The 27,802-nt window shown below is 36.6% G+C and overlaps 1 protein-coding gene across 1 annotated transcript; it reads right to left on the reverse strand.

Moving 5' to 3' along the window:
- Positions 1–383: 383 nt before the first annotated feature.
- Positions 384–27,227, reverse strand: SRP72 (signal recognition particle 72). Its single transcript, XM_086405640.1, has 19 exons — positions 27,093–27,227; positions 25,137–25,257; positions 23,026–23,149; positions 21,598–21,741; positions 21,407–21,518; positions 19,658–19,689; positions 18,266–18,390; positions 18,119–18,176; positions 13,619–13,750; positions 12,627–12,755; positions 11,638–11,710; positions 10,031–10,095; positions 8,776–8,871; positions 7,803–7,906; positions 7,587–7,664; positions 6,651–6,788; positions 4,417–4,454; positions 2,938–3,097; positions 384–2,234 (listed from the first exon to the last, which is right to left on the reverse strand). Exons 1-19 carry the CDS (start codon positions 27,199–27,201, stop codon positions 2,057–2,059), a joined length of 2,016 nt encoding a protein of 671 aa, XP_086261766.1. The 5' UTR covers positions 27,202–27,227; the 3' UTR covers positions 384–2,056.
- Positions 27,228–27,802: the final 575 nt, after the last annotated feature.

Below are 27,802 nucleotides of genomic sequence, written 5' to 3' on the forward strand. Positions count from 1 at the left end.
TTACTCTTCAATTTGGTTATGTACAAGTATCCACATGATGAATTTTCAGTGAAAACTCTGTTCTCTCAATACCTTAGTTTAACTTTCTGGTTTTGCAGGAAGGGGCAAGAGGTAATTTTAGATGCTCAGTTTAAAAAATTCTTATATGTACTAGCAGGATGCCTCTGCAAAATGCCAATACCCCCAAACATCTTAATCCAATCAATACTCACTGCTAGGTTCTTTTATTTTAAAATGTGCCACAGTGAATGGATGTATCCATATTGGTTTTTTATAAATGTACACACACACACACACACACACACACACACACAAAGTATATATGTCATGAGTTAAAAACCTGTCCAAAAGAAGAAATAATTACTAGGAAGTTAACATAGGTGTTTCACTTCATTTGACAATGACAATTTATTTGAACTGAGGTTTCAGTTGCTTAGTACTGATTGATGATAAAAACAACTAGCAATTACAATGACTAGAGAACTGGAAATTTCTCTTGTTGTGCCTTGGGTCAAAATTTTCATTGATGGATAAATTTCACCAAAATTCTGTAACCTAAGAATTGATTATCCTTCACTATAGAAATTTAACAGAATCCTAAAATCATAAATTTACTAACAGTTATTTTTGTAGTGGGCTTTATATTCAGAAGGAATAAATATCTGTCACTCTTACCAAAAGACTATTCTGAGAGCTCAAAAAGTATAATGCCATAATAAATCATTCATAGAAGAGGGTCTCTTGTTTAGATGCCACCAAAGATTATGTTAAACAGAAAGGCAGCACCACATTTCTTACTCTGGTAAAGGAGGAAAAACTTTCAAAAAACCCTGTGAAGTTTTAGCAGGTATGTTTAAACACAGCAGCATTTCATTAACAAGGACAGAGCAATACGATCACAAGAAATACGTGTAAGTCTAAACCGAATGCTATCCTGGGCAGCATAAAATGAACACTAACTTGGGTAGGCATGCCAGTGTGTCTGCCTCACACCTGTTCAAGAAAGTGACCTGTAAGCAAGGCAAGAACAAAGTGACACTGATATCATGGACTGACTTCCATTACTTTGAGAAGGGTAATGAATGGTCATGCCCCGCAACTAGAAAGAGGAGTCATTTGAGATCTATTAATTGGGCCACACAGTTCTTTTAAGCTTTAATACTGCTGACTCCTCAACTCTGGCATTGATTGCCTCTCTCTGTCGGAAGTCAATGTTCATGCTCGATAAGGGCCATTTAAATCTTTCTGACCAAGAGGGTCCAAATCCATCTGACCTCAGAACACTGCGTCTAAGTGTCAACTTCTTGCAACATATTCTCTTGCTATCTTCGATAGTGCTAAATTAGCATAATGTTATAATTTGAAAATGACATGGGGGCACAAAGAAGTCCTACTTTATATCTGTGTGTATATATGTATATACATACACATACTTTTCATTACCACATATATTTAGTAGCCCATATTCCAGTATCACATGACAGAATTTCATGAATAATCAAGACATTTAGTTTTCTTGTGGCCACTCATGTAGTGAAGTGAAAACACCAGTGTATTAATAAGGTCCCTTTTATTACATGCTATTTCTAAGCAGATATTTGGAATGCTCAGAAGACTCCACTTTCAGTCTCCTAAGGCTTCCTAAGACATAAAATGGGACTTGAAGGAACAAGTATCTTTGGACTCTAGTTGAAACAGAAGTAGTTTTTGTTTATATCCTAGGAAACGTTGGATAACATGCCTTGTTTCTGAAACTGAAAATACCACCAGATCAGCACACAAAGAGAAAGGATGCAATGGATATCAAGGTGGGTAAACGCCCAACTGTTCTGCGTCCTCCTCACCTGTGCGAAGCAAGGTGGTACAAGTAGGCCAAGTCTGACTAGGCAGAGTTTGAAGGAAGATGCTTTTCTGTTTGATGCACAACAAAATAATTTCATGAAAATGTAGGGAGGGGAGAGGGAGCAGCTCTGTGCTTCTTGCTGTGTTACCTTTATTTATGTTCCTTGTGTCACTGAGGCTAGTTTAAAAATGGCCTGAAACACAAATGTTCTAATCACCAGCCACCTTTTCCACCTTTCTTCTTTTTCTGTTGCTGTTTCTTTTTTGTTGCTGGAGCCCCAGCGGGTTTCTGGTGTCGTGGGGGTATGATATTACTTGTAGATGTAGATGCTGTGGCTGCACTGCCAGGTCTTGGCGAGGTGGGTGGGCTGCTCACAGTTTTACTGGCATCCCTGAAATCATCAGATCAGGGAAGTGTTGGTCATTCATACATTCAACAAAGGAAACCACCCCCCACAATCTCCCATACGTATTTTCTTTTTCTTTTGGCTGTGCCACATGGCATGCGAGATCTCGCCTCCCTGCTCAGGGACCGAGCCCGTGCTCACTGCAGTGGAGTGTGGAGCCTTAACCACTGGACCATGGGGGAAGACCCCACACACGTTTTCTTTTAAGGTGTGTTCCTCAATTCCCTGTCCATTTTTTTCTTGAATACAATTTTTAGTGCTTTTTAATTTTAAAATGTAATAGATGGTACATGTCAAATTTTAGAAAGATTAGGGGGAAAAAAAAAAAACTTTTAATGGTCTATAATCCTACCATGTAGAAATAAACTCATTTAGTAACATTTTAAATTCTGCTTTCTAGTCAAATTATTTGTTTATCTAGATATTTAGTTACTTGAATTAGTGTATTTCTTTTTGAAGGTACTATAATCCCAATATTTGCAATACAATCCTACAATTCTAGTATTTACAACCAAACCGGAAACAACCCATTTTCTTTCCTTTACATAACCATATTACAAAACATTTATTAAAGGCTATTGGACTATAACTCTCATACTGAAAATATATTTTATAAATTTCTTACTAATGACCTTGAGTCAATCTCAGAAAGAAGCAACCTATGCTCAACTGAGGAACAGTGACTTACAGTTCAGAGGAAGCTCCTGCAGTTGCTCCCTGGGTCCCTTTCCCAATCTGATCCTTCTTTTTACCCTTCTTTCTTCCTCGGTAGTAGGAACGTTCACGCATTGGTAACCATCTTTCTGGATCTGGGGTCACTTTTGGGTCATAATTCTTAGGCAGTTTTCCTGTGTAACAATTAATTGATAAAGAAATGACAGATCTGTGCATAATGCTTTCGAGACAGTTTGTTTAAACACTGTGCCCAAATTTGGGACTAAACATTAAAACTGAAATAGATTTATCTGAGAAAAGTTTTATTTATATAATCTAGTAGCAGAAGAGGCCTTATTTCTAAGCGTAACACAAAATTCAGAAGCCCTAATAATATTTCATAGGTGTGTCTGTATAAAAAAATTTTAATTCTCATTTAGTAAAAGATACTTTTCAAAAGAAACATTTGAATACCATGTAACTGAATTAATATTCTTAATATAGAATTAGTTTTTGATAATCAATAGGTAAATCATATATAGAAAATGGGCATAGCTGTAATTAGAGTAAGCCTGGAGAAATAAAAGTCATTAACCATGTGAAAAGATGCTTGACCTCACTGATTAAAAATAAAAAGGACACAGGAGTTCCCTGGTATGGTTAGGACTCTGGGCTTTCACAGCCACGGCCTGGGTCATGTTCAGGGAACTGACTGAGATCCCATAGGCTGTGCAGTACAGCCAAAAAAAAAAAAAAATTTTAAAGGATAAAATATTCTAAGAAGAATATCCAGTGTTGGTGAGACTGTGGGAAACAAACAATACTGGCAGAAGGTGTATACTGGTACATACTGGTACAGTCCTTATAAAGCAATTTAATTGGCAGTATTAAGGCCGGACACGGACCTATGTTGCCCCAGTCAGGTTAACGGGAAAGACTTGCTAAATTCAGGGAGGCTCCCTTTGTCCTTCTGGATAACAAGAATGTGGCCCTGATTCCAATAAACATCTGATTACTCTAATGGGATTCAGTTTTATGTACAGTAGAGGAGAAACCAACCTCAATGCTAACCTTCCTCTACACTGTCGGTTTCATAAACAGTCAATTTCCTTACACCAGTTTGATGGAGTTCTACGGTACTTGTAGCCAAAGGCATTCTACTGTGTAAGAGCTTACTGTGTGTCAGGCACTGTTCTAAGAGCTTTTTATATGCAGTATCTTATTTAATCCTATGAGGTATTTCATCTTACTAATGAAAAACTCAGGAAGGTACGTTAAGAACCTGTTCACAGTCACAGCAAAAGAGCAATGTTACTAGAACAACAATTTGAATTCAGGCAAACTTCAGAACTGGACTCTTTAAAGTTAGAAATTTAAAATAAATGTTAGCCACAGTCAAGTCAAAACTCAGTTTCAAAGATACGAGAGGACAAATTTATGTCTGAAGATTTCTATGTAAGGCTAAGCTTAAGCGTTTTATAGAAAGAAATCTAAAGATAAAAAAAAGCCTTACCCTTCTTTTTTTTCTTCTTTTTTTTCAAATCTCCCTGTCTACAAAGAGAAGAAAAATCATTATCACTGTGATAAAATAATTACAGAGCATTAAGCATGTGCAAAAGACTGAGCTAGGTACTTTATCATGAAGAAGTTTTGGTGTCACTACACCAAAGCTAATGAACAGTTTGGATATTTATTCAGGTTAAATTTAATCAAGCTTCAAATACTGTAGTTTTTGGAAGGTGCTTTAGAAAATGGGTGACAACTGTTTTCACAGAAGAGATACAATTTACACTAGTACATATTAAATCTATGTAAAAAGAAATTTGTACAAGCACAAAAATCTACAGTTCTGTGGTAAATCACTTTATATTTGGCAAAACTAGTAAATAGGTAATCTAAAATCTTTGCCAGAAGAATATGCACAAGTATCATACAGGCCAAGAATATTTCTGGGAGGATATGCAAGGTAAGTTAACATCAGCTGTGGCCTTGGGTGGGAAAAGGGCAGACAGGGATTTGTCTCTCTACAAATTCCACAACCATATCTGCGATTTCCCAAAGAGTCTCTGCATTTCTTACTTCTTTGCTGTTGCTCACATTCTGCCTATCTCATCTTCATCTTCCTCTAGAGTCAACACAGTCACCTCCTCCATGAAGCCTTTCTTAAACTCCCATTGTTCCCAGGAAGGACTGACTATTTCCTCTGGTGTACTGCTCTATGCCTGCACAATGACAGCACATGCAACCTTTGTTTTCAACTGCTGCTTATTTCTTTCTTCTAGATTGAAGTTCTTTTCAGGGCAAGGACAATGATTTATTTTCTGTCAGCAACACAATATAACTTCAAAAGAAATTAATCCTTTGTATCAAAAAGTCAACATAAATAAAAAAAAAGTATTAATAATGCCTAATGTAAATACTGTGCTGAAACTGAGTCAATGAACATCTTAGTAACTGTCTAAGGGAAAAGACAAAGAAGATTAAAGGATTAGAAAAGAACTGTATGTTCTTACTAATTACCCAGCCCTGTTTTGAAAAAGAAAAAACAAAAAAAAACCCTGAAAATATTTAAATAGGCATTATATGAAAATCCCCCAAGATCTGGTTTGAATTTATTATTTTAGAGTTTTTGATAAGGCATGAAATTGGGACAATGATTCAATGAAATTTGAAACAATATTATCACTGAGACGCCAATTCCTTATTTAACTTTTAAGTTAAAAAGGAACAAATACAGGGCTCATAATGAGGTCAATCATATACTGTTGCTGATACATATTTTTTTAAGTTACGAAAAATTATATTTTAAGTCATTCAAAAGAGAAAAGACTGAAAATTTATGAAAGTCACAAAATCGGGAAAGTGGTGTATCTCTTCCATTCTCTATTTATCCTGTCAAAAACAGAATCTTAAGGGAACATTTTATTTAGTAGGCCTCTGCTATTTTTGAGATGACAATGTATGTGAACAAGTAAAGAATCAGAATTTGACTTCTTATAAGTTACTGAAGCTGGCTAATGCTTCCTCCAAATCAGCAAAATAAATCTCATCTGAACTTTGGTTTCGAATTCTAAATGATGTACTAAATGTACATCAATAATCCACAGGTAGATAAATGTTAAGTTGGGCACATCTAGCCTATGGACCATTATGCATGTGTTAGTCGCTCAGTCATGTCTGACTCTTTGTGACCCGCCAGGCTCCTCTGTCCATGGAATTCTCCAGGCAAGAATACTGGAGTGTGTAGCCATCCCCTTCTTCAGGGGATCATCCCAACCCAAGGACTGAACCTGGTTCTCCTGCATTGCAGGCAAGTTCTTTACCATCTGAGCCACCAGGAAGCCCCAGTACTATGCACAAAAAGAATAAAATATGTCTACATTGAGAATATGGAAAAATCTCTAAGATTTATTAAAGAAAGTTCAAAAACAGTTAAATACAATATAATCCCATTTCTATTAAAAAACAGAAAAGAATCCAATCTAAGAAAAGTATTCCAAGATCAGTTTCATGTGTAAACACAAAGAAAAAGATCTGGATGGAAACACACTAAATTAGTACTAGAGGTAAAATGCTAGGTGGGGAAGGGAGATGGGTAACAAGGACAAAAAGCTGGGCACAGCAAAGGAGAAAAGAAACAAAAGGGACTTTAACTTTATTCACATGGAATTTTTATAAGAATGCATTTTTTCATCCCTTATATAACTTAAAGTTGGCATTAGTGAATATTATAATAAAACACATTACCCTTGCTCCTTTGGTTGATTGTCTCCAGTAACTTTTCCACCCTTCTTCCGAACGTATGTAGCACCAGGAGAATTTTCAAGAGCCTCAACATCTACTTTTAGAGACATACTATCCGATGAGGGCAAGTGTTTACTAAGACTACGACAGAACAAGAATTTGTTCAGGAAGACAATATATATATATACACACATTTATATTTTGCCCATGTATCTATGGCCAGTAGGAAAACAGTCTTTTTTTTTGGGTTCCCTTCATCAAAAAAATATTAAGTCTTCTATAGAATAACAAGTCAACAGATCATAAGGTCAATTATAGATACTATATTGTGAAAGGAGAACTTGGGAAAGGAGTCATAATCATTTATTTCGTAACTTGGCAATGTACTTCAAAGTAGAGGCTTAATAAAAACTCTATTCCAAAACAGTTATCATGCTTATAAAACAGATCTGCTCACTGCGAAGGTTTAGGCTTGGGGCTGGTTAGCATCCACCATCCCACGTTGCTTTTGGGATCACACCCATACTGGAGTAACACACATGGTCCAAACTTAGCCAATCAGGGCACTAAATCCTCTTACATCAGTAACTGAGATGGGCAAGTGACCTAAGAGCATTAATCAGAATGATACCTCAGAATCATATGCAACCACCCAATAAAATATGCTTTTTCTTATTTTTTTCCTACTTTACTTAAACCTGGAGTGATATAAGCTGCATCTTGCTGACTGCATTTTTGCTTATGAATCAAACTGTATCCCATTTGAATATTACTGTATTTTTAGGGCACAGTGATCAATAAATTCTCAGTTTTGTTTTTACTAGTTAGAGGAGGGGTTTTGTTTGTTGAAATTTATAACAAAAAGACCCTGGTCAAAACAGGTAAAGGAAGAGATCTAGTGCTCTACTTGAGAGAGGTCTGGGACAATCAAAAGGATACGCTTTTGCCTTCTCAGGATCTACAAGTGAGTAAGCAGAAATGAGCTGCGCCAGGGTGTGAATATCTTTCGGATTTTGTCTAAAAGAAGAAATAAGAAAAAGTCACTAAACAGTCTATAAAACTGGAGAAAGTAATATAAACAAGCAAAGTAACTCCCACATGTCAAATAAGAGCAATAAAACTTGGATTTCTACACTTCCACCCTTCAAAGCTTACTTCCATAGCTGTTCTAGGTCACTAATTGCCTCCTTCTTCCGCCCATATTTGAGTTTGAAGTTTGCAGCTTCCCTTATCAAGGACAAATGAGCAGTAGATTTGGGCTATAGGTTCAATAAAAAAAGAAAAAAAAAGTTTAAGCTACATATCTAGCAAGTCAATGAAGTTTTATTCACTAGATCTTTAAAATGGACCTACCCATTAGATTTCTCATCTTAAGTTTTATTGAGTGCACAAAATAACACACATACACACAGTGGGACAGATAATTAGTACAAGTGAAGACCAATTTAAGAATTTGGGATACAATCTATCTCCATCTAAACTGTCTTGTCTACAACTAGAAGTATTACTGCATAATCAAATCTTACAAGTTTTTCACTATAGTTCTCAAACATTAATTTAACATAATACTTGCTAGAACACTGATCTCTCTTCACTCCTAACAGTGTTAACAGTATTCATATCACCTATGTGTATGTACACCTGTGTGTATAAGTTAGATACTGCCTATCCAGAGACCCATACTGGAAAAAACACAGATGTTCCTATTAGAGATACACAATCATTCCATATACTGCTGTTCTATCAATACTACCATCCATGGGCTCTACTTTAGTGGCTCTACTCTAGAGAGCCACTAAAGATGAGCTCTCTTATATGCAGTCATGTACAATTACTATTCTTATTTCTTGAGATTACAGACACAAACACACATACATACACTCAGAAAGGAGTTTCAGAAAATATAACTGTGCTTTTTAAAAAAGAATTTATTTTGAAGCCATTTCTTACTTCTAATAACTTTATTTGGACCTGGTATTCTTAAAAACTGAATGATAGCCTAATAGCATTCCACTTTTTAAACAGTGAGTTGAAATGTTTCAATTTGCCTTAAGTAGGAAATCATTACTACAGCTTTTTATTCTTATGCAAAAATGTACCCTCGTAACATTTTACTCCATTTATTTACCTGATGGTTTTGATACCACTGGATGGCTTGTGTAAAGACTTCAATGGCACTGTCAATATCTTCCTCATGGCTGTACATCGTCACTAATGCAGACACCTACCAGCCAAAGGTATAAATGAGTGAACAGAATTCCTCTGTCTCTCTCAGAATACACTTTTTGAAAATGAGTAACATTAAAGAAAGTCTGCGAGTACCCAATCCATCGTAAAAATTGCTAGCACATAACTAGAAACATCAAGAACAATGGGGCTTTCCAAATACAAAGGTGGTTACCTATAAAAAAAAAATACCTCCTCTAAGGCTAGTTGACAAATGGTTTGTTACCAGTCCACAACAAGGTAAATACAGAAGTTGATAACAAGCACTTAGAAAATTAGTTTATATAGTATAAGACATTGCCAAGACATTCAAGACATGATCGTGGAAATAAACACACTAGCATGGTTAAACTCCCATGATAAGCCATATAAAACCAGTGAAAGCTTGCCTAGTGTGCTGGAGGGACAGCAAGGAGGCTTGTGAAGCTGGAGTGGAGTGAAAGGGGAAGCAGCAATAGGAGACGAGGACAAAAAGGAAGCAGAAACAAAAAGCTGGATCACTGGGAAAAATCAATAAACCTCTGGCCAGACTAATTAGAAAAAAAGATAACAGAAACAAAATATCCTGCAGATATTAGATTATTTTCAGCCACATATTATATTTGATTCTAACATAATCACAGTCCAGTCTTAAAGTAAGAATCTTCAAGAGAAAACACTATAATACTGTTATACATTTACTGAGTGCCATCTGTAAACAAGCTGTGCTGGAGAATGACACAGTCCCTGTACAATCAATGCACATACCACCACTATAGAATTAGTCTTTACTGTGAAACAGATGTGTTCACAGCTATACTAGTGATCTAAACCTGTGATGCTTGAATCATCAGAGAACTAAATAAAAGAAGACATGATAAAATAATAGGCTAAGAAATTCCCTATATATGGTCTTAGATTATTTAAGGCTGGCTTTCAGTGGTAATACAAGGCCTAAATAGTTCCTGACACATTTGACTTAATAATAAATCAATGCAAAGCAGAGCATAAAATGAAATTAAATTTATACCAGAAAGCTATTATTTTAAGTACTTCTATATTATGTATATAAAAAAGGCAGAAACTAAAGGTAAAACAAAGAAATATCAGATATACCCGTGAACTTGTATTAATGCCATTACTTTTTCAGTCTTAAAATATTTTAGTTATAAACTCACCATGCCTGGTTTATGCTTTAATTCGTCTATGCTTCTCAATATCAAACATGCTTTGGAAATATTACCTTAAGAGAACAAAAACAAAATCGGCATCACACTGAAGAAAGCATCTCATGGAAAAAGAAAGAAAATTTAAAAGTCATATTTTAGAACATCTCTAAATACTCAAGCTTTGGAGCCTTGGAAATAATGTATTCTATCAATATTTACTCAGTTTGCCAACAAAGGAAATTAAATCCTAAAGAAACAACATACTTTGCTCATGCCCACAAAGTTAACAACAGAACTGCTATCTGAAAAGTCTCCCAACTCTCAGCCTGTTGAATTCTATTTCTCTCTTTTCAGAGGGTAACTTAAAGGTAGGAGTCCTTCCTTAAAGGCCTTGAAACTGTTACTGTAGGAATGAGCACAATGGACAGTAGTCTTACAATGTTGCAACGCTAGTTTTCTATTCATTGCAAATCTCAGTAAGTTAAACTTTCCACAAAACAAAAACCATGACACATTCACTCTCAGTAATTAGTATGATAAATTATCTTTACAAAAATAAACTGAAAACTGGGTGAGAAAAGATTAAAGGGGAAAGCAAGACAAAGAAAAAAGAGAGGTGGGAAAAGGAGAAAGAAACAAAACATTAAGATAAGAAATTTGAGAAAAGGGAAGCTGGTCTCAACCTGCTTTTCATTATTATTACCCTACTAAGAAGCCTTTTTAGACATTTTTTTCCCCTAATTGCCAACTCCCCTCCCTTCTACCCATGAAATTTTCATTCTAGCCATCATAATATCTAAAAAATTTTTCAATGCTCTGCTCCCACCAAACCAATCATCCCCGCCTTGAGAATACACCTCCTGATTTATGGCCGACACCAGAGCTGTCTGACAGCAGTCTGCCAGAACTTTCCGTGATGATGGAAACAGCCTCCATCTGTGCAGTCCAACCAGCCACATGTGGGTACAAAACTTATGAAATGTGGTCAACACAACTGAGGAATTGAATTTTAAACTTTGTCTAATTTTAATTTAAACTTAAACATGGATAGTGGCTACCAAATAGAGACAACACAGCTCTAGACACTCACTCAACATTGGTTCAAAATCATAAACAAAAAAACTACTAGTTTTCTTTTAAGATTCAAAAATGTTAAGTTCTCATTAAACTTCTTTGCCTCTTTTCTACCAAAGATATGCGTTATAAAGTTTAAAAGAAGAATAAAGGACTAAATAAGAAATTTTGAAAACTAGGATGTAAAGTCACACTTATTTCACGCAAACACTACCACGTGATAGACATAAGCATTTTGACACAAGACATACATATCCAGGAAATTTAAGTATAGAACAGATGAATTCTGTGCTTCTACAGACTTTCAAGGCATAGTTTGAGAAACATTCTAACAATTTAGGAAGTAACCTAAGAAAAGGCCTACTAAACTCACTACTACATCTGTTGGAGCTCGTACAATCTAGCTTCGTATTTGGAACATTATGCTTCACTATGATGCTAAAATTTTAAAAAATCACAGTCTACAAATACTTCAGAATCATTCCAACCATATATTTCCCTTAACATGATTATTTTGATCATGATGAAATAATCATGACTACCTTGGGAAATTTTCAGCTGTGCCATGGTCAGCTTAATTTCAGCAGCGTTTTCTGGATGCTGATCTGAATAGTCCTAAATAGTTGGGGGGGAGGGGGAAATCACATTTAATTTACACAACTAAGTGTACATATTCTAACCGCTTATTTCAGCCTTATTAAATTTTAAATCTAGCTTTCGAATATTAAATTTCTTGTTTCAGAACAAATGTTTAAATTTGAAAAAATTTTATTCGATACCCACTTGGCTTCAAAATTATTAAGTGAAATATCATCAAGTTTCCAAGAAGTCACCAGCAGAAAAATAATAATTAAGATTACTATGCAGATTTTTAAGATACTAAAAAAAAATTAAAAAATTATGACTCTTAACTCCTTATCCCTGTTCAGCAACATTTCCCCTGAAGATGGTCCTAATTTTACACTGTCCAATTTTCCAGTGTGGTCTCTACTCTCAGGAAATTCAATGTGATTTAGCACTTCATTCTGGTTAATTAAAAATCAAGTCAGTATTTCTGTAATTGATGTTTTGGATTGGGACTTTAATTAAGAGAATACATTATTGGTATTTCAAATCTAAAACAGACCATTGTGTGCGTGTATGTGTTAGTCGCTCAGTTGTGTCCGACTCTTTGCGACCCCATGGACTGTAGCCCACCAGGCTTTGTCCATGGGATTCTCCAGGCAAGAATACTGGAGTGCGTTGCCATTTCCTTCTCCATTAACAAATCATTAACTACTGTTAAATTGATCTGCAAATAAAAAGTATTCTTCAGAGTTTATGGCAAACATTTACTAATGCAAACTTACATAAAGAAAGCTGCAGCCGAAGAATTAATTGAAGTGACACTCTGGCATGTATCTAGTGGTATATTATCAATACTTACTCATTTTCCCATGAAATTTATAAGGCTTACATTATTATAACATAATGAAAATGAAACAAGGCTGCAGCCATCTGACATCTCATGAAAAACTCAAAATTCTTTTACCTGAAGCAGCTCTATTGCTTTTGTATGCTGCTTTTCACGGCAGAGCTGGGCAGCTTGGATCAACACAGGAAGGAGACGCTCAGGACTTTGCGACTGTAAACTGGCAGATATTTTGCGACACTGTTCTGCCTAAAAAACAGTATTTCACACCCCACCCCACCATAAGCTGGTCAATTAAATCAAACATTAAGTGAATGACCAAAGGGAAAAGAAGCATAGGGGAGGTGGAAGGAAATCAGTTGAAACAAAATCGTAGATGAAGAACCGCTTAGGTCGAGAGAGTACTTTATAGTAGCCTCAATTTTTTCTTATTAAAAAAAAAAGATTTCCATTTACTGAATATAAACTACAGGTTCTGAAAGCATTTAGGAAAAATAAGTCCTAAATATTCATTTGGATGCTTAAATTCCAGAATTTTGTTTAAACACACACACATATCAAGTGTCACCCTTTGCTTCAAAGCAACAAAATGTACAGGTATTTCTTGCTAAAGTATTTAAGAAGAATATGACTCAGTTCTAAATAATGAAAACGTTACTGCCTCTCAGCCCACTGAAAACTCCTGCTCCAGAAGAGTACGAAATCATAACTTAATTAGAATTTACACACATGAGATTTAGAATCGACCTCATTTATAGCTTGAGGTGATTATGCACAAACTATAATGAAAGATGGCTCTTAAATCTATACTCATGACCAGCACCTTTGATTTTTTCCTTAATTTAGAGAAATTAGAAATAAGGTAATGAGAAAATTATCTCATTTACAGCTGTGAACAGTGTTTTCTTCTTAGAAGCCACCAACTGCACACCTTTACAAAGAATTGGGCAAATTACTTATTTAACAGTTAAAATCTATGATACATGACATTCTGAAGTATGCATGAATTAAAGACAAAAAATGAAAATACAGACTGGACTGATACACCCATTATGGATCATGTACCATACTCCAAAAGGTTTAGTCAGGGGGACCAGAGCTCTGTTACCTACCTGATTTGTGTACATAGCAAGTAAAGCTTTGTTAAATTCTATAGCTTGCAGTTGTTTCTTAGAAAGCTTAAACTCCACTCCTTCTGCATTGGTTAATTTCACTTTCTTCTTGGAGTCAAAGACATTTTGGTCCTGACAAAGAAAAGATCACTCATCATTAGCAACAATCTTAGACTTCAACTCTTTCAACACTCCAAGGCCTTATTTTACGTTAACACAACAAGAGAGCTTGGAAGATAATATACCTGGTTGGGGTGCCTATGCTACTATGATGCATACACATTTGGCTTGGGTTCTTGGTTTTATCTTTCCACTATTAATGGCCTGTTTTTAGCTTTTTGATTAAAAGTACAGAGGGACTACACAAATCTTACAGTGAAAATCAGGACTAAAAATCAAAGATACCTAAATTTGTAAATTCTACAATCTTAAGAATTTAGATGACCAATGAGTAATGTAACTTACTCCTCTTTGACATACTGTCATACATAAACAAATGGAATGGAGTAAGAATGGGAGGGACTAAGTCATGCTGCACCCTGAGAAGGACAACCAGACATCTGAGTGTCTACTAGCATAGCAATCTAGCTTTGTTAAACATTTATTTGCAAATATGTGTTACCACTGTGCTTTTAAAACCAGGTTTTCTACTAAAGACTAAAAGGAGGCAAAGAAGAAATCTAAAATAAATTTTACTTATTGAGTGTGAAGCTTCAATCCAATGTGAAATTATTTTAAACATACAGTAAGAACAATATAAATCCTTAAGAAAACTATATTTTTAGTTGGTACTCTTATCTCACTATTTTAATACTTAAATTCACCATGCATGCCACTGCCAGATTTCTCTTAAACTTTGCCATCATGGCACTTAATAAAATTTTATATTTTCTGAGGACTCCCACAACTTGATCATCAATAAATCTAAACTTTTTTGAAACTAGCAAGCGTGTATGTATCTTTTGCTCTCACTGTCCCCTCAGAAGTTATTTGCATATGCTTAGGCATGGGAAATGCTTAACCTTCAAATCATATCCCTCCTTCAGGGCTCTGCTCAAATTAGCCAACTCAGAGATCTTTTTTCTCACCAAACACCACAGTTACAAAGTATCTGACTAGAAATTTAAATGTGCACAATTTTTTTCAAAACTAGAAAGAGATTTTTAATGCTACATAATGATTAAGACCATGTTTCATATTTATTTTGCATTACCTAATGGATTCAGCATATTAAAAAGCAGAGACATTACTCTGTCAACAAAGGTCCATCTAGTCAAAGCTATGGTTTTTCCAGTGGTCATGTATGGATGTGAGAGTTGGACTATAAAGAAAGCTCAGTGCCGAAGAATTGATGCTTTTGAACTGTGGTGTTGGAGAAGACTCTTGAGTGTCCCTTGGACTGCAAGGAGATCCAACCAGTCCATCCTAAAAGAGATCAGCCCTGGGTGTTCATTGAAGGACTGATTTTGAAGCTGAAACTCCAATACTTTGGCCATCTCATGCGAAGAGCTGACTCATTTGAAAAGATCCTGATACTGGGAGGGATTGGGGGCAGGAGGAGAAGGGGACAACAGAGGATGAGATGGCTGGATGGCATCATTGACTCGATGGACATGGGTTTGGGTGGACTCCGGGAGTTGGTGATGGACAGGGAGGCCTGGCGTGCTGCAGTTCATGGGGTCACAAAGAGTCAGACACGACTGAGCAATTGAACTGAACCGAATGGATTCAGCAATATACTGAAGAAAAATTCAGAAATGTTGACTGAAGAAAAATTCAGTATATAAATATATTTATTAGGTTGGTGCAAAAGTAATTTTGGTTTTGTATTATTGAACTTTGCTATCTGATACTGAATACACTCTTAAATAAATGCAGTTATGTTATATATCATTTTAATGCACATTTCTTGCTTTATAGTTTTTGCTATGAATTATTACTTGCTGTTTATTTCATATGTACTTTAGACTATGGAAATGATGGTAGACAAAAAGCAAATTTGAGTAATTTTCTTATTCAAGTTCAAATTGAGTCATAAAGCAGCAGAGACAACTCACTACAGCAACAACACATTTGGCCCAGGAACCACTAATAAACATCCACTGCAGTGGTGGTTCAAGAAGTTTTGCAAAGGAGACAAGAGCCTTGAAGATGAGGAGCACAGTGGCCGGCCATTGGAAGTTGACAACGACCAACTGAGAGGATCATTGAAGCTGATGCACTTACAACTGCACGAGACGTTGCCCAAGAACTCAATGCCAACCATTCTATGGTTATTTGGCATTTGAAGCAAATTGGAAAGGTGGAAAAGCTCAATAAGTGGGGGCCTCATGAGCTGACTGAAAGTCAAAAAATTCGTTGCTTTGAAGTATTATTTTATTATTCTACACAACAACGAACTATTTCTCGATTGGACTGTGACATATAACGAAAAGTGGATTTTATACAACAACCAGCAATGACCAGCTCAGTGGCTGGACCAAGAAGCACCAAGCACTTCCCAAAGTCAAACTTACACCCAAAAAAGGGTTATAGTCACTGTTTGGTGATTTGCTTCTGGTCTGATCCACCACAGCTCTCTGAATCCAAGTGAAACCATTACATCTGAGAAGTATGCTCAGCAAACTGATGAGATGCACAGAAATCTGCAACGCCTGCAGCCAGCATTGGTCAACAGGAAGGGCTCAATTCTCCGTAAATGCCTGACCACACATTGTATAAACAATGCTTCAAAAGTTGAACGAACTGGGCTACAAAGTTTTGCCTCATCCATCATATTCATCTGACCTCTTACCAGCTGACTACCACTTCTTCAAGAATCTCGACCACTTTTTGCAGGAAAACACTTCCACAACCAGCAAGCAAGATGAAGAAAATGTTTTCCAAGAATTAAACAAATCCCAAAGCATGAATTTTTATGCTATAGGAATAAACAAACTTATTTCTTGATGGCAAAAATGTGTTGACTGTAATGGTTCCTATTAATCAAGATATGTTTGAGCCTAGTTACAAGGATTTAAAATTCAGAGTCTGAAACTGTAATTACTTTTACACTAATCTAATAGATTGAGGTATTTAGTATTTCACATACACTCTTCCCCACTATTTATAAATCAGTTAAAAACAATTTGTCCTCACTAGCATTTTAAATTGTTCATGAACATAAGCAGGTAGATCTTGCTACTAAGAATCAAATGCCAGCATCAATTTCTGGAAACCTACACCATGACAATGGCCTGCAACACCCTGTAATTATTACCTTTCAGTGCCACTATCCCACATATGTGAACCCTCTGAATCTCTGCCAAATGAGGTGAGAGATACCATACATGGCTAGAAGGAGAGCACTTTGGAGTCAGAGACTAGAATCTGAATCCAAGTTCTACCTCTTATTGGCTGTGATCTTATACAAATCATTTAACTCCTTTTAGCCTCAGATTATACTTCTATAAATTGGAGACAAGTACTGTCACCTAAAAAGGTAACTGTGAGGATGAAATAAGCTGGTGCTTGGAAAATCACACAGCCTACCAAAAGAAACCAACTGTTACTTTTCTAATTTTCTATTGACTTGAATTTCAAATCTGAACTTGAAATATCTTCTCATTAAAACAATGTTCCAAAAGGTGTTTATTCTGACTCACACAGTACTCATTAGGACTGTTTATATACATGCTTGTAATATTTTACTCAGGGCTTGGATTGAGGAGGGTGATGGAGACAGAGAAAACCTGTCCATGGCTCTTCTCCCTCAAAACAGAAACCACTGGAAAGACAAAAACTATAAACAGAAAACTTGCATTCAGACTTACTAGATGAAGAAATCAAAGTCTAAACAATTTACTTCTCTAACAAATATTCTCCATATAATGATAATGGGAAATATTATTATAGTTATATTAACATAATAATATAACCATATAGAATATGATAATTCTAATAAATAATGGGAAAAAGGTAAGATTTTAAAGTCCAGTGTATAAAGCTACAAAATAGTTCTATTATTTGAACACACCTTGCAGAATCATTATGAGAGTTAAATAACACTCTCCACTGTGATTTTTGGGCTTCCCAGATAGCTCAGTTGGTAAAGAATCCACCTGCAATGCAGGAGATCCCAGTTCAATTCCTGGGTCGGGAAGATCCACTGGAGAAGGGATAGGCTACCCACTCCAGTATTCCTGGGCTTCCCTTGTGGCTCAACTGGTAAAGAATCCACCTGCAATGCAGGAGAACTGGGTTCTATCCCTGCATTGGGAAGATCCCCTGGAGAAGGGAAAGGCTACCCACTCCAATATTCTGGCCTGGAAAATTCCATGGACTGCACAATCCATGAGGTCGCAAAGAGCAGGACATGACTGAGCGACTTTCACTCACTCACTCATTGTGATTTTGCGGCAACTGGACTTCGTCATGGAAAAATCTATCCTAGAACAAGGCAGAGGTAATATGCTTCTAGTGTTAAGATATAAGTGTAGGGAAACCATGGATAGTCCATACCTTGTTAATTGTAATGATGTTATTTGCAATCACAGCTAGCAATGCCACATCTGTTGGTCTGTGAACAAAAAGTAACAGTTAAAAAGGAACAGACCCTTAAAAAGAAACCTTATCCCCTATAAAAGACACTTCATTTTTATAACTCACTTTAATTTTATTATCTGGTTGTAAAGTTGCAAAGCCTCCTCTGTACGACCCTGAAGCTGCAGAATATAGGCCATCTGCCCATGAATGATGGCCAGTTCTGCCTGGGGGTCTTCTTCAGTCCCATCCTAAGCAAAAAAAGAAAATTATTTTCCCCATAAGTTCTCCAAATTGATCCACATATTCAAAAGACTATATAAACAGAAAGAAAATATATAATTTTCAGGAATTTTCCTATAGAGTCAGTTTTTTTTAATTTAGGAATTGCCATCAAAACAGGGAAGCTTAAATGAGAATGGCAAGAAGAAAGATTCTGGAAGAACATGGTAACAAGTTCAGGAATACTATTCATTGATCATTTCTTCTTTAAAACCTAAGAATTAAAAAACAGTAAAAACTAGCATGCATGTTTAAGGTTTTACAACAATACCCCTGAATTCTGAAAACAATTTTCTCATAGAAACACGTTTTCAGAATGCTTTACTCTTAATTCTAATATAATTCTAATCCAAAGATTACAAAATTTTAACTAGGAATTATCACTTGTAAAGAACTTCAAGAGCTGAAACTAATTCTGTAATTAAAGTAGCAAGTCTCTTAACTGATATGCCAGACGAATCTATATTTTCCATTCCTTTGGAGAAGCTGACTGATGCCCACACACAGTGAATCCTCAAGGCTAAGAGGCTGCTCTTTTTTGCCATATTTGGCATTCCTACTCTCACCTGGTAAGAATATGTTCACCAGGAGTGTCAGTTTGTTTCCAATCCCATTATGCCATTGTGTTTGATAAGAAAATTATAAAACTTAAGTATTATAGTAAGACACGAACTATGAATGAGAAAAAGAGACTGGCTTCAATGATTAACTATGCTAAATGTTCAGAAATATTTGACAAAGGTAAGTTCCTAAAGAAAATTACTATCTAATTAGGTATGAGCAAGAAAACAGTAAGAGATCAGTGAAAAAACGATTCAGTAGTGAAAGTAATTCACGACTATCTTTAAAATACTATTACACTTTAAAAAACCCCTGGAGATCTGAGGGTAGAATTCTGTAAGAAATATGCATGGAATTCCCATGAATAGATCCTTACTCAAAGACTTGAGCCCTACATCTAAAACAGGAGAATGAATTTACATTTATATGAATTTAAAATGAAATGCATAAGGCATATAAAATTTTTGTATTATAATTTATCACTCTAAGAGATTCCATCAAATAAGGGTTTTTGTTGATCTTATTCCATCAAGTAAGATCCCAGAGGGTTTCTGTGATTCCTATTTAATGAATCAGCATCATTTCAAAAAGTCAATAAATACTACAAAGAAGTCTACTACAAATTTATATTAGCTACAGTATAATATCTGGGCTTAACCACAGTGGCATACTTACAGAGTCTTCTGAAAATGAACGGCGGCAGAGATCTATAGGAAAAAATGTTTTTAAAATTAACACTGCTGGGTAACTCTCATTTCTTTCATGTTCCAACTAGCAAAAACAAAATTCTTAGGCAGAAGATTTAAGATAATTTTGATAACAAGCAAATTTGAGATTTATCATTAACATCAGACATATTACATAAATATCAATCCTTGATTATTCTTGCTCTTTGGCATTTTCTTTCACTTGTAATCCCTGTTAAAATTTTTTTAAGGGAATTAAAAATCTATAAATGTAACAAAGGTTGACTGCAAAAAATCAGTTATAGAAAAGTGTAAAGACAATACTTCTGCCACCCAGAAGTAACTACTCTTTAGCATTTCAGTTATTTTTTTTAATGTAAATGCACAGTTGCATTTTTAAATGAAAGTGGGATATTCTACTATTTTGAAACCTCCCTTCCCCCATTAACATACTATGGACATCTTTATAACACAGATATATCTACATTATTATTTTTAACATGAATATTGTTAATGACCACATGGTAATCTATTCTATGGTTATAAAGAAACTAGCTAGTCCTCTAATAGGACTGAAATGCATGTTTCTTAATTTTTGTTCTTATGAACATTCATACATACATATGAATGTATCCAGTTTTTCCTTAAATTTCTAGAAATGAAATTCTTAGATCAAAGGGTATGCAAATTTCAAAATCTGCTACACTGCCTCAAACTGCCCACTGCAAAGCCTCTACTACTTTTATATTCAAACCTCAAACTACGTATGAGGGTGTCCTCCATACCACTTCAATGCTAGGTATGATCCAGAAATCGTAATTTTTACACACAGTTTTCACCTCATGGTGCTCTAACCTTGGCCCTTATTTTAACCATCAGTATTAATAAACCAGCGTGACTTCACTTTCACTTTTCACTTTCATGCATTGGAGAAGGAAATGGCATCCCACTCCAGTGTTCTTGCCTGGAGAATCCCAGGGACGGGAAAGCCTGGTGGGCTGCCTTCTGTGGGGTCGCACAGAGTCAGACACGACTGAAGTGACTTAGCAGCAGCAGCAGCAGCATTAATAAACCAGACCCTATTTCATCTTTTTTTCCTTCCTATCATTCACTGCAGTTCTACAACATCACTTTCAAAGCTTCCAAGGAATACGTATGCAGAAGCAAGTTGAAATATTTCAGGAGTTGAGACCAGTCATTAAGTTCTCTAATAAATTATTTTCTTTTTCTAGTAACAGCTTTCAGGTATATAGGTACTGTATAGGGAAACATACTAAGTGGAGTGAAAATGTGCTTGAATAGTGTTATCAATGCACAAATGTAGTGTATACTCAGGCACACACACAGGCACATCATACTGTTACTGTACTTGTGTACTTAATACCAATAATAATTATAACATTTAGCAGAGTTTATTAACATATTAACATATAACAGAGTTTGTTAACTTGCATTTAAAATTCACAGCAACTTGTTCCAAAACCTACTACTCAAATTTAAGTTTTGAGTATGGACAAAACAAACTTGAATATGGACAAATAGACTGGTTTAAGGGTAAGAAACCAAGAGAGAGACACAGTCAGGATACCAAGTGAAGGGCTAGATGGATTCTGAAAAATTTCCACTGCATCAATAATTTCCACTTAAAAACATCCCAGAAACCAAATGTAAGTTTTGGAAATACTTTGCAAAGTTATATGCATGTTATGTTTACATATAATTTTAACAAGTGTCCAACCTTCAGCTTTTTGCAGAATTCTCATCGCCTGGCTCAGCTGGCCTTGTCCTATGAGAGCACACGCAGTATTGTAGCACAGCTCATGCGTGCCTTCTTGGAGACCCAAGTTCTCCTGCCAGAGAGCAAAACACCAGTCAAACACCAGACAGGAACAATGTTTCATGGCTGTATGCATATACAGAGATACTCACTGGAACCACTTTTTCCCAGTTGCTTTGAGCTGCAACAACTGCTGAAAGATTTGTTTTTCTCTCCTCATCATAATCATCTTGGGAGTTTCGGACAAGATCTCTATATACAGCCAGGCATTCATCATAGCGTTCTAACCGGTATAACTGAAGAGATAAATAGCAGATCAAAAATCAGAGAAGACAAGTATTGTGTTATATCCTTAACCCTGTATAAATCCTTTTTGGAACTGTTATATAAGAAACCTAACTCAACATAATGTGGGAAATTAACTGTTTTTCCTTTACAATTTTTCAATTAGTTCTGCATGCTAATACTTCCCAAAAGTTACTTGCAATGAATCTCTACTATACTGCATATTTGTAGGCATGATTCAGTGAGAAAAGCCATTGTATCAACTCCCATCTTGAGGTTAGGTAAGTGTCTAAGTGGGTTGTAAAAGAAAATCATTCCGCAGAAATCAACCTTGCTACCTAAGTCTGACTCAACAATTAAAAAAAAATTTCCCAGAAGATTACTAAGCCCTAGTAAACAGGAACAAAATTAGATGTCAACACAAGGGCTTACTATTTCCAGGGGTTCATTATACTTGATGTTCATTTCCCTTTCCCAGAAACCAACTATTGTATTGGGTAGTGTCAAGTGTATACAACATAATTCTTGCTTATTCCATTCAAGTTGTTCTCAAAGGGCAGTGAGAACTGCCACTCTGGGTCAATTCGTCTACCATGTATGCAAAGACAGGTACCCTTTATCAATACCAAAATGCAGGCATTCACCCTAAACTAACCCAGCTTACATGAAAAGTGTTTTATGGGCCTATAACCCATAAACATGGCCAAATTTTTCTTTGTTAAACTAACACTACCTTTTAGGGACAATATATAATTCAATATATTTGCCCAAAACTGACATTTTAAAAAAATTTAAGAGGGTTTTGCTAGTTCTAGTATAACATTTCTGTTTTCTTATCATAAATAACCCTATAGGCTTATTTGTATGTCTCAAAACTCTTTGAAAATAAGGTATTTCCAGAGATTTCATGAACCATCTGAATTCATCCAAATTCTTATTCATCATGATTTTCTTCATTTTACACTTAGAATACCAGTTAAAAACTATAAAGACTACTTCAAAACTATAGTATATAAACTTACTGGCCTTCATCTTTCCAACTACAAAGTTCAAATTTCATAGGATAGTTCTTAATTTCCCAACTACCTGGAGGAAGTCATTTGTTCATAGAACACTATACATGCAGTTGCTCATATGAAGATCAAGAAGAGGGAATATGCTGAATTGGTTTGGTGGCAAGTTTAATGGTTTAATGGAGCATCAGGATGGGCTGGGGTTCCTCATCCCCACTCCCTGGTCTAGGCAGAATCTCACTTAGGATGACCGTCAAACAGGGATTTTAAAGCAATAATTACCACTTGTCCATAAAGCTCCTTTAGTTTGTCTGTCTGCTGGCTGGCACTTTCTATTGTCTTCAAGGCATTCTCAATTCTGTTCAGCCTATACTCACAGTATGCCTTCTCAAAGGAAAGAGAGTTACTGAAAAAGGAAAAACCAATATGTGATTATTAGCTAACACTGCAGAGCACCCAGTATAAGCCAGATACTGCTCTAAGCACGCTTGATAATATTGTTATTTAATCATTAATAAGATGACAAACACTAGTGACTTGTCTAAAATCAGATAGCTCAAAAGTGATAGAAAACACTACATTCATTACCCTAGGCTCTCTTGTTTTCATGGATACTTACTAGAATTACTGGCCTTTTGAAACAAATACATAAGAATGAAATTCTGAATTAGCTAAAAACTGTTTTAGATATAAAGACAATCTCAAAATTGTTTTAAATGTGTTATACAAGTTTCTTAAATCTATTAATCAAATAATAAGCCATAACATGCTGTTTTAACTTGTTAAAGAATAATTAGCAAAGAAAAAGTAACTAGAAATCTTAAAAAAGCACAGCACTTGTAACCAAACTGGTAAACACACAACTACAAAAAACACTCCTTATGCACATCGACTTAAGAATTCATCTACATGAATGTCACACGTGAAACTCTTTTGGAAGTTTCAACCATAATCTATGCAGAAAAAACCAATATCAAGCAGATGGCAATATCCTTTACTCACTAGACTTAACAAAAAACTATATGAAAACGTCCCCCCCGCACAAAATCACCCAAAATCAAAACACTGAATTTTAGTATAAACATGTTTATTAGAGGAAAACAGTATACCTTTTATTGGGGCTTCCTTTGATAACACTTTTATTTTTAGTAAAATCTAAAAAAATTTTTTTAATCTGTAATATATGCAGTTGGCCCCAGTAAAAAACCAAAAAGGTATACACTGAAAGGTTTTACTTCCACTGTTATTCAAATCTACTGTGTTCCCCTTACCTCCTACAAGTGACTATTTTTATTTATTGCTTCTGCATCAAGTGTTTGTCTTTGCAAATACAAAAAAATACACATAGAAATTCTTATATCCTTTTCTTATACAAAAGGAAGTATACAATACACTGTTGTGTACCTTATAAACATTAAAGAATAAATATGATACAACCTTCATTTCAATACACATTTCATTTGGGGCTTAGGCATAACTAAAGAAAAATGAAATTACAGTAACAATTCAGAATTTAAGTTCACATTTCATGAAATGAAAAATGAAATAACAATAAAACACTGCTGGATTTCCCTGGTGGTACAGTGCATACGAATCCACCTGCCAATGCAGGAGGACACAGGTTTCATCGATCCCAAGTCCTGTAACTAAGACCCCACACGCGCTGCAACTACGGAAGCCCGCACATCCTGGAGCCTGCACGCTGCAACTACCCAAGTCTGTGTGCCTACAACCTGTGCTCTGCAAAAAGAGAAGCCACCACGAGGAAAAGCCCACACACTGCAACAGAGTAGTCACTGCTGGCTGCAACCAGAGAACGCTTGCACAGCAACAAAGATCCGGCGCAACCCCAAAATAATAATAAACAGTAATAAATTAAAAACTACTATATATTCTAAAGACTGCTGAAGAACTCTGAAAGATCTTGGCCTAATATCATACTCACCTAAACAGTTCTCAAAGGAGACAGGCACAGAGGTCAGTCTAAGACTGCCAAACCATCCTAGAGACCTTGCCTTACACATCCCTACCCTGTGTGTTCTGCCCTCCTCTGTCCCCCAACCCTTTTTTCAAATTAAACTTCTGCTGAATTGCTCTCCCTACATCCTTCAAGAACTCTTGTGACTCTTATTTATGGCCCATGCCCCTCTAGAGTTTCCCTTCTTCTTCCCTTCCCTTCAAAGGGAAGATAGGTGTAAAGAAAAGGCTCCTTAAGGCATGACAGAACAGAGGTTACTATTGCTCCTTCCAGTTTCAGAAACAACACTGGGAAGCAAGAGGAAGAAAGAGGAAAGGAAGGAAAAAAGTAAAAAAATCACTGAATAATGGGGGGAAAACATGGAAATGGTTATAGCTGTGGTAAACGTGCACAAACAACTAATTAAATCACTTACTTGGCAAACACTTTGGTGTGAGTGTTGATGACATTCAAGGCTTCCTTGAAACTTCCGTTCTGGATAAGGCACACCACTTTACAGTGCAGGGCAGTAACGTCATCTTTGTTGATCTGCAGTACTAGAGAGCAATTTTAGGGAAGCAAGTTTTAAATCCATTTGCTTTGCACATTTCCACCTAAGGAAGCTACAACACCAATTTTAGTGCAGCAGAAATGATTGGTCAAAATATTTTTTAAATGGCTGATCTTTAAGTTAAGAAGTGACAATAAGGAGAGCTAGTTAGCCTTTCCAGTGAGATAGCTTCTCAAGATGCATGTAAAAAAAAGTACAGTGAAATAAAGAATGAAGCTATTTTCTATTGCTTTTTCATCTTGGGACACATGCTATATCCTACATATTTCATTACTTCATAGGGAAAGAAAAAATTCACACAGAACTTAGCAGCAAATGACAGGTTTGATTATAAGTTTGTCACTAACTTCCTTGAAGTCTTGGGCAAGTCATTTGACTGCCAAATGTCAAGTTTCTGGTTGCAAAATGAGTATGAAAGCATTACCTATTTTACAAGGTTATTAAGAAAATTACATGAGAATACTCTGTATAAATAAATTGTTTGTATACTGTAAAATATACAATTTATTTTGCTGGCAATATTTCCAAACACCATTCAAAATTTCCCTTTTCGGCTAATATAACTAAACCAGAAATACAAGGAAGAAGTCAGATGGCCAAGTGTCAATGCTAAAGAGCTGTTCAGTGTCAAAACGACTAGGATCACTCCTCCTGCTTTTGGGCAACTATAGGAATTCAACTCTCAGTCTAAGAATCAGAGTATTTCTATCAATTAAGAAAATATATACTGGAGAACAAACTGACAGCCCTTGCTGATTAAAGAATGCCTGCAAAATACTACAGTGCTGATTAATACTGGTTGCAGGTCTAGCCAAAGGCCAAAGTTAATTCAAAACAAGTTTAAGAATCAAATAATACTCATTAGTAGCTATTTCCCTCAATGTGTGAAATCACAAAAAGTGCACTGTGGGCATAATCACTTCTTTTCACGTTAACTCAGCAATAGATTATTGAAAATCCATACTTGTATGTTACAGAAATACCTTGTGTGTTATTACTGCTTTGAACAGTCAAACCCTGTCCAGGTAATTACATTTCCAAACCGAACAAATACAGGCAATATCTTCAGTAAAGAATTTAGCACGACACAGAGCATTAAAAAGCATGGCTATATTACAGTTAGGTAGTAAATGATAAAAGAATATAATGAATTGAACATCACATCGAAGACAGTTTACTCGAAAAACGAGCAGTTACTGGACAAAAAACAGAATACACCTTTCCTTTTTGCAACATTATTTCAAATGTTAGTGCTTTCACGCACACATTTTCTTGTCTAGGACGCTGGAGGGATGCTATCTGTGGGAATGACAGGCCTAACATCCAGATCCAGCCCTTTCCTCTACCCTGAGTCTGTACAGCTTCCACTTCGTCAGCACTAGCTTCCAAATTACGTGTCCCAGGCAGGTTCCTCCCCCACGCTGCGGCCCAAAAGAAAAAGCTCCCTTAGCAATATTGTCTTGATCACTCCACTACAAGGAAAGCGAAAAGGAGGCAACGTGGAGTATTTGCGAAATAAGGCGTGAAATCAACGGAGTAAAGTAAAAACTGTTTACAGAAGACATTGGGAGCTACGGTCTCTTTAAATCCCTCCCTCGCTTCTCGAGGGGGGGAGCTAAAGAGGGAAGTACACGTGGCTCTAAGCCATCCAGGACCCAGAGCTGGTTGGGTTGAACAAATGGACGGCGACCCCCGCCGGCTGGACGTTCCGGCCCTAGCGGGCGGCTGGGGTCTCCCCTCCCCGCATCTGCTCGGAGACGGTCGCGCGCGTCGCAAGGGGGCTGCATCCTCCCACCCGCCCGGCGCTACCCGGACACTTACTCTTGTTGACGGTTTTGAGAGCGCGCGTGAAGTCACCGTTCTGGCCATAACGGTTCACTTCACTCCAAAGCGCAGGCACCGAAACCCCCCCACTGCCGCCGCTCGCCATCTTGGAGGAGAGGAGAGCCGACCTCTGCCCCGGAAGAGGATCTCGGAGGTGGCAAGCAAAGACGGAAGCCGGTGGTTGCTAAGCGTTTCGGAGTCCGAAGCGTCCCCATCCTGGAGTCAGCGTTGAAGACAACGATCTTAGTTCTTGTAGCTAGAAATTTGCGGAGATAGAGTTGGTACACCTTATATGAAGCGGGTCTGGGGGAATGAGGCGTCGGACCCCAGGAGGAGGTTGAAAGGGATTCACCGAACAGATTCGGCTAAAAGTAGCGTGCGTTTCCGGGGCGACCGCTGGGGGCGGAGAAGTGTCCAGGTCACTAAAGGCGGAGCGAGGCCGAAGTCTGTGGAAGATGAAATGAAAGGTCTATGGCATGATAAAATACCAACTACAAACTGTAGGGAGCCATTTGAAAGAGTAGGAGAGAAGGGGAGAGGGAGAGACGGCTTCTTGCTGCCCGGGCATACTTCATAGAGGTATTGGTATTTGAAGGGGATCTTGAAAGGTGAGTAGGAAAACGGGTTAGTTCCGGGTCAGGTTCACGCAGAGAAACGACTATGAGGAGACGCACGGAAGAAAAGAATCAAGTGCAAAACAGTTTGGT

The sequence above is a fragment of the Bos grunniens genome, chromosome 6 (assembly GCF_055505025.1).
Source record: "Bos grunniens cultivar Pamir isolate PY7600 chromosome 6, Bosgru_T2T1.0, whole genome shotgun sequence".
NCBI lineage: Eukaryota > Metazoa > Chordata > Mammalia > Artiodactyla > Bovidae > Bos > Bos grunniens.

Excerpts from the sequence above, each read along its gene's own strand:
- SRP72 (XM_086405640.1), bottom strand. The coding sequence starts at position 27,201 with ATGGCGAGCGGCGGCAGTGGGGGGGTTTCGGTGCCTGCGCTTTGGAGT. Across the intron at positions 19,690-21,406 it reads AATTCTGCAAAAAGCTGAAG|ATCTCTGCCGCCGTTCATTT; the intron begins GTTGGACACTTG and ends TTTTTCCTATAG. Across the intron at positions 18,391-19,657 it reads GTTCATTTTCAGAAGACTCT|GATGGGACTGAAGAAGACCC; the intron begins GTAAGTATGCCA and ends TTTTTTGCTTAG.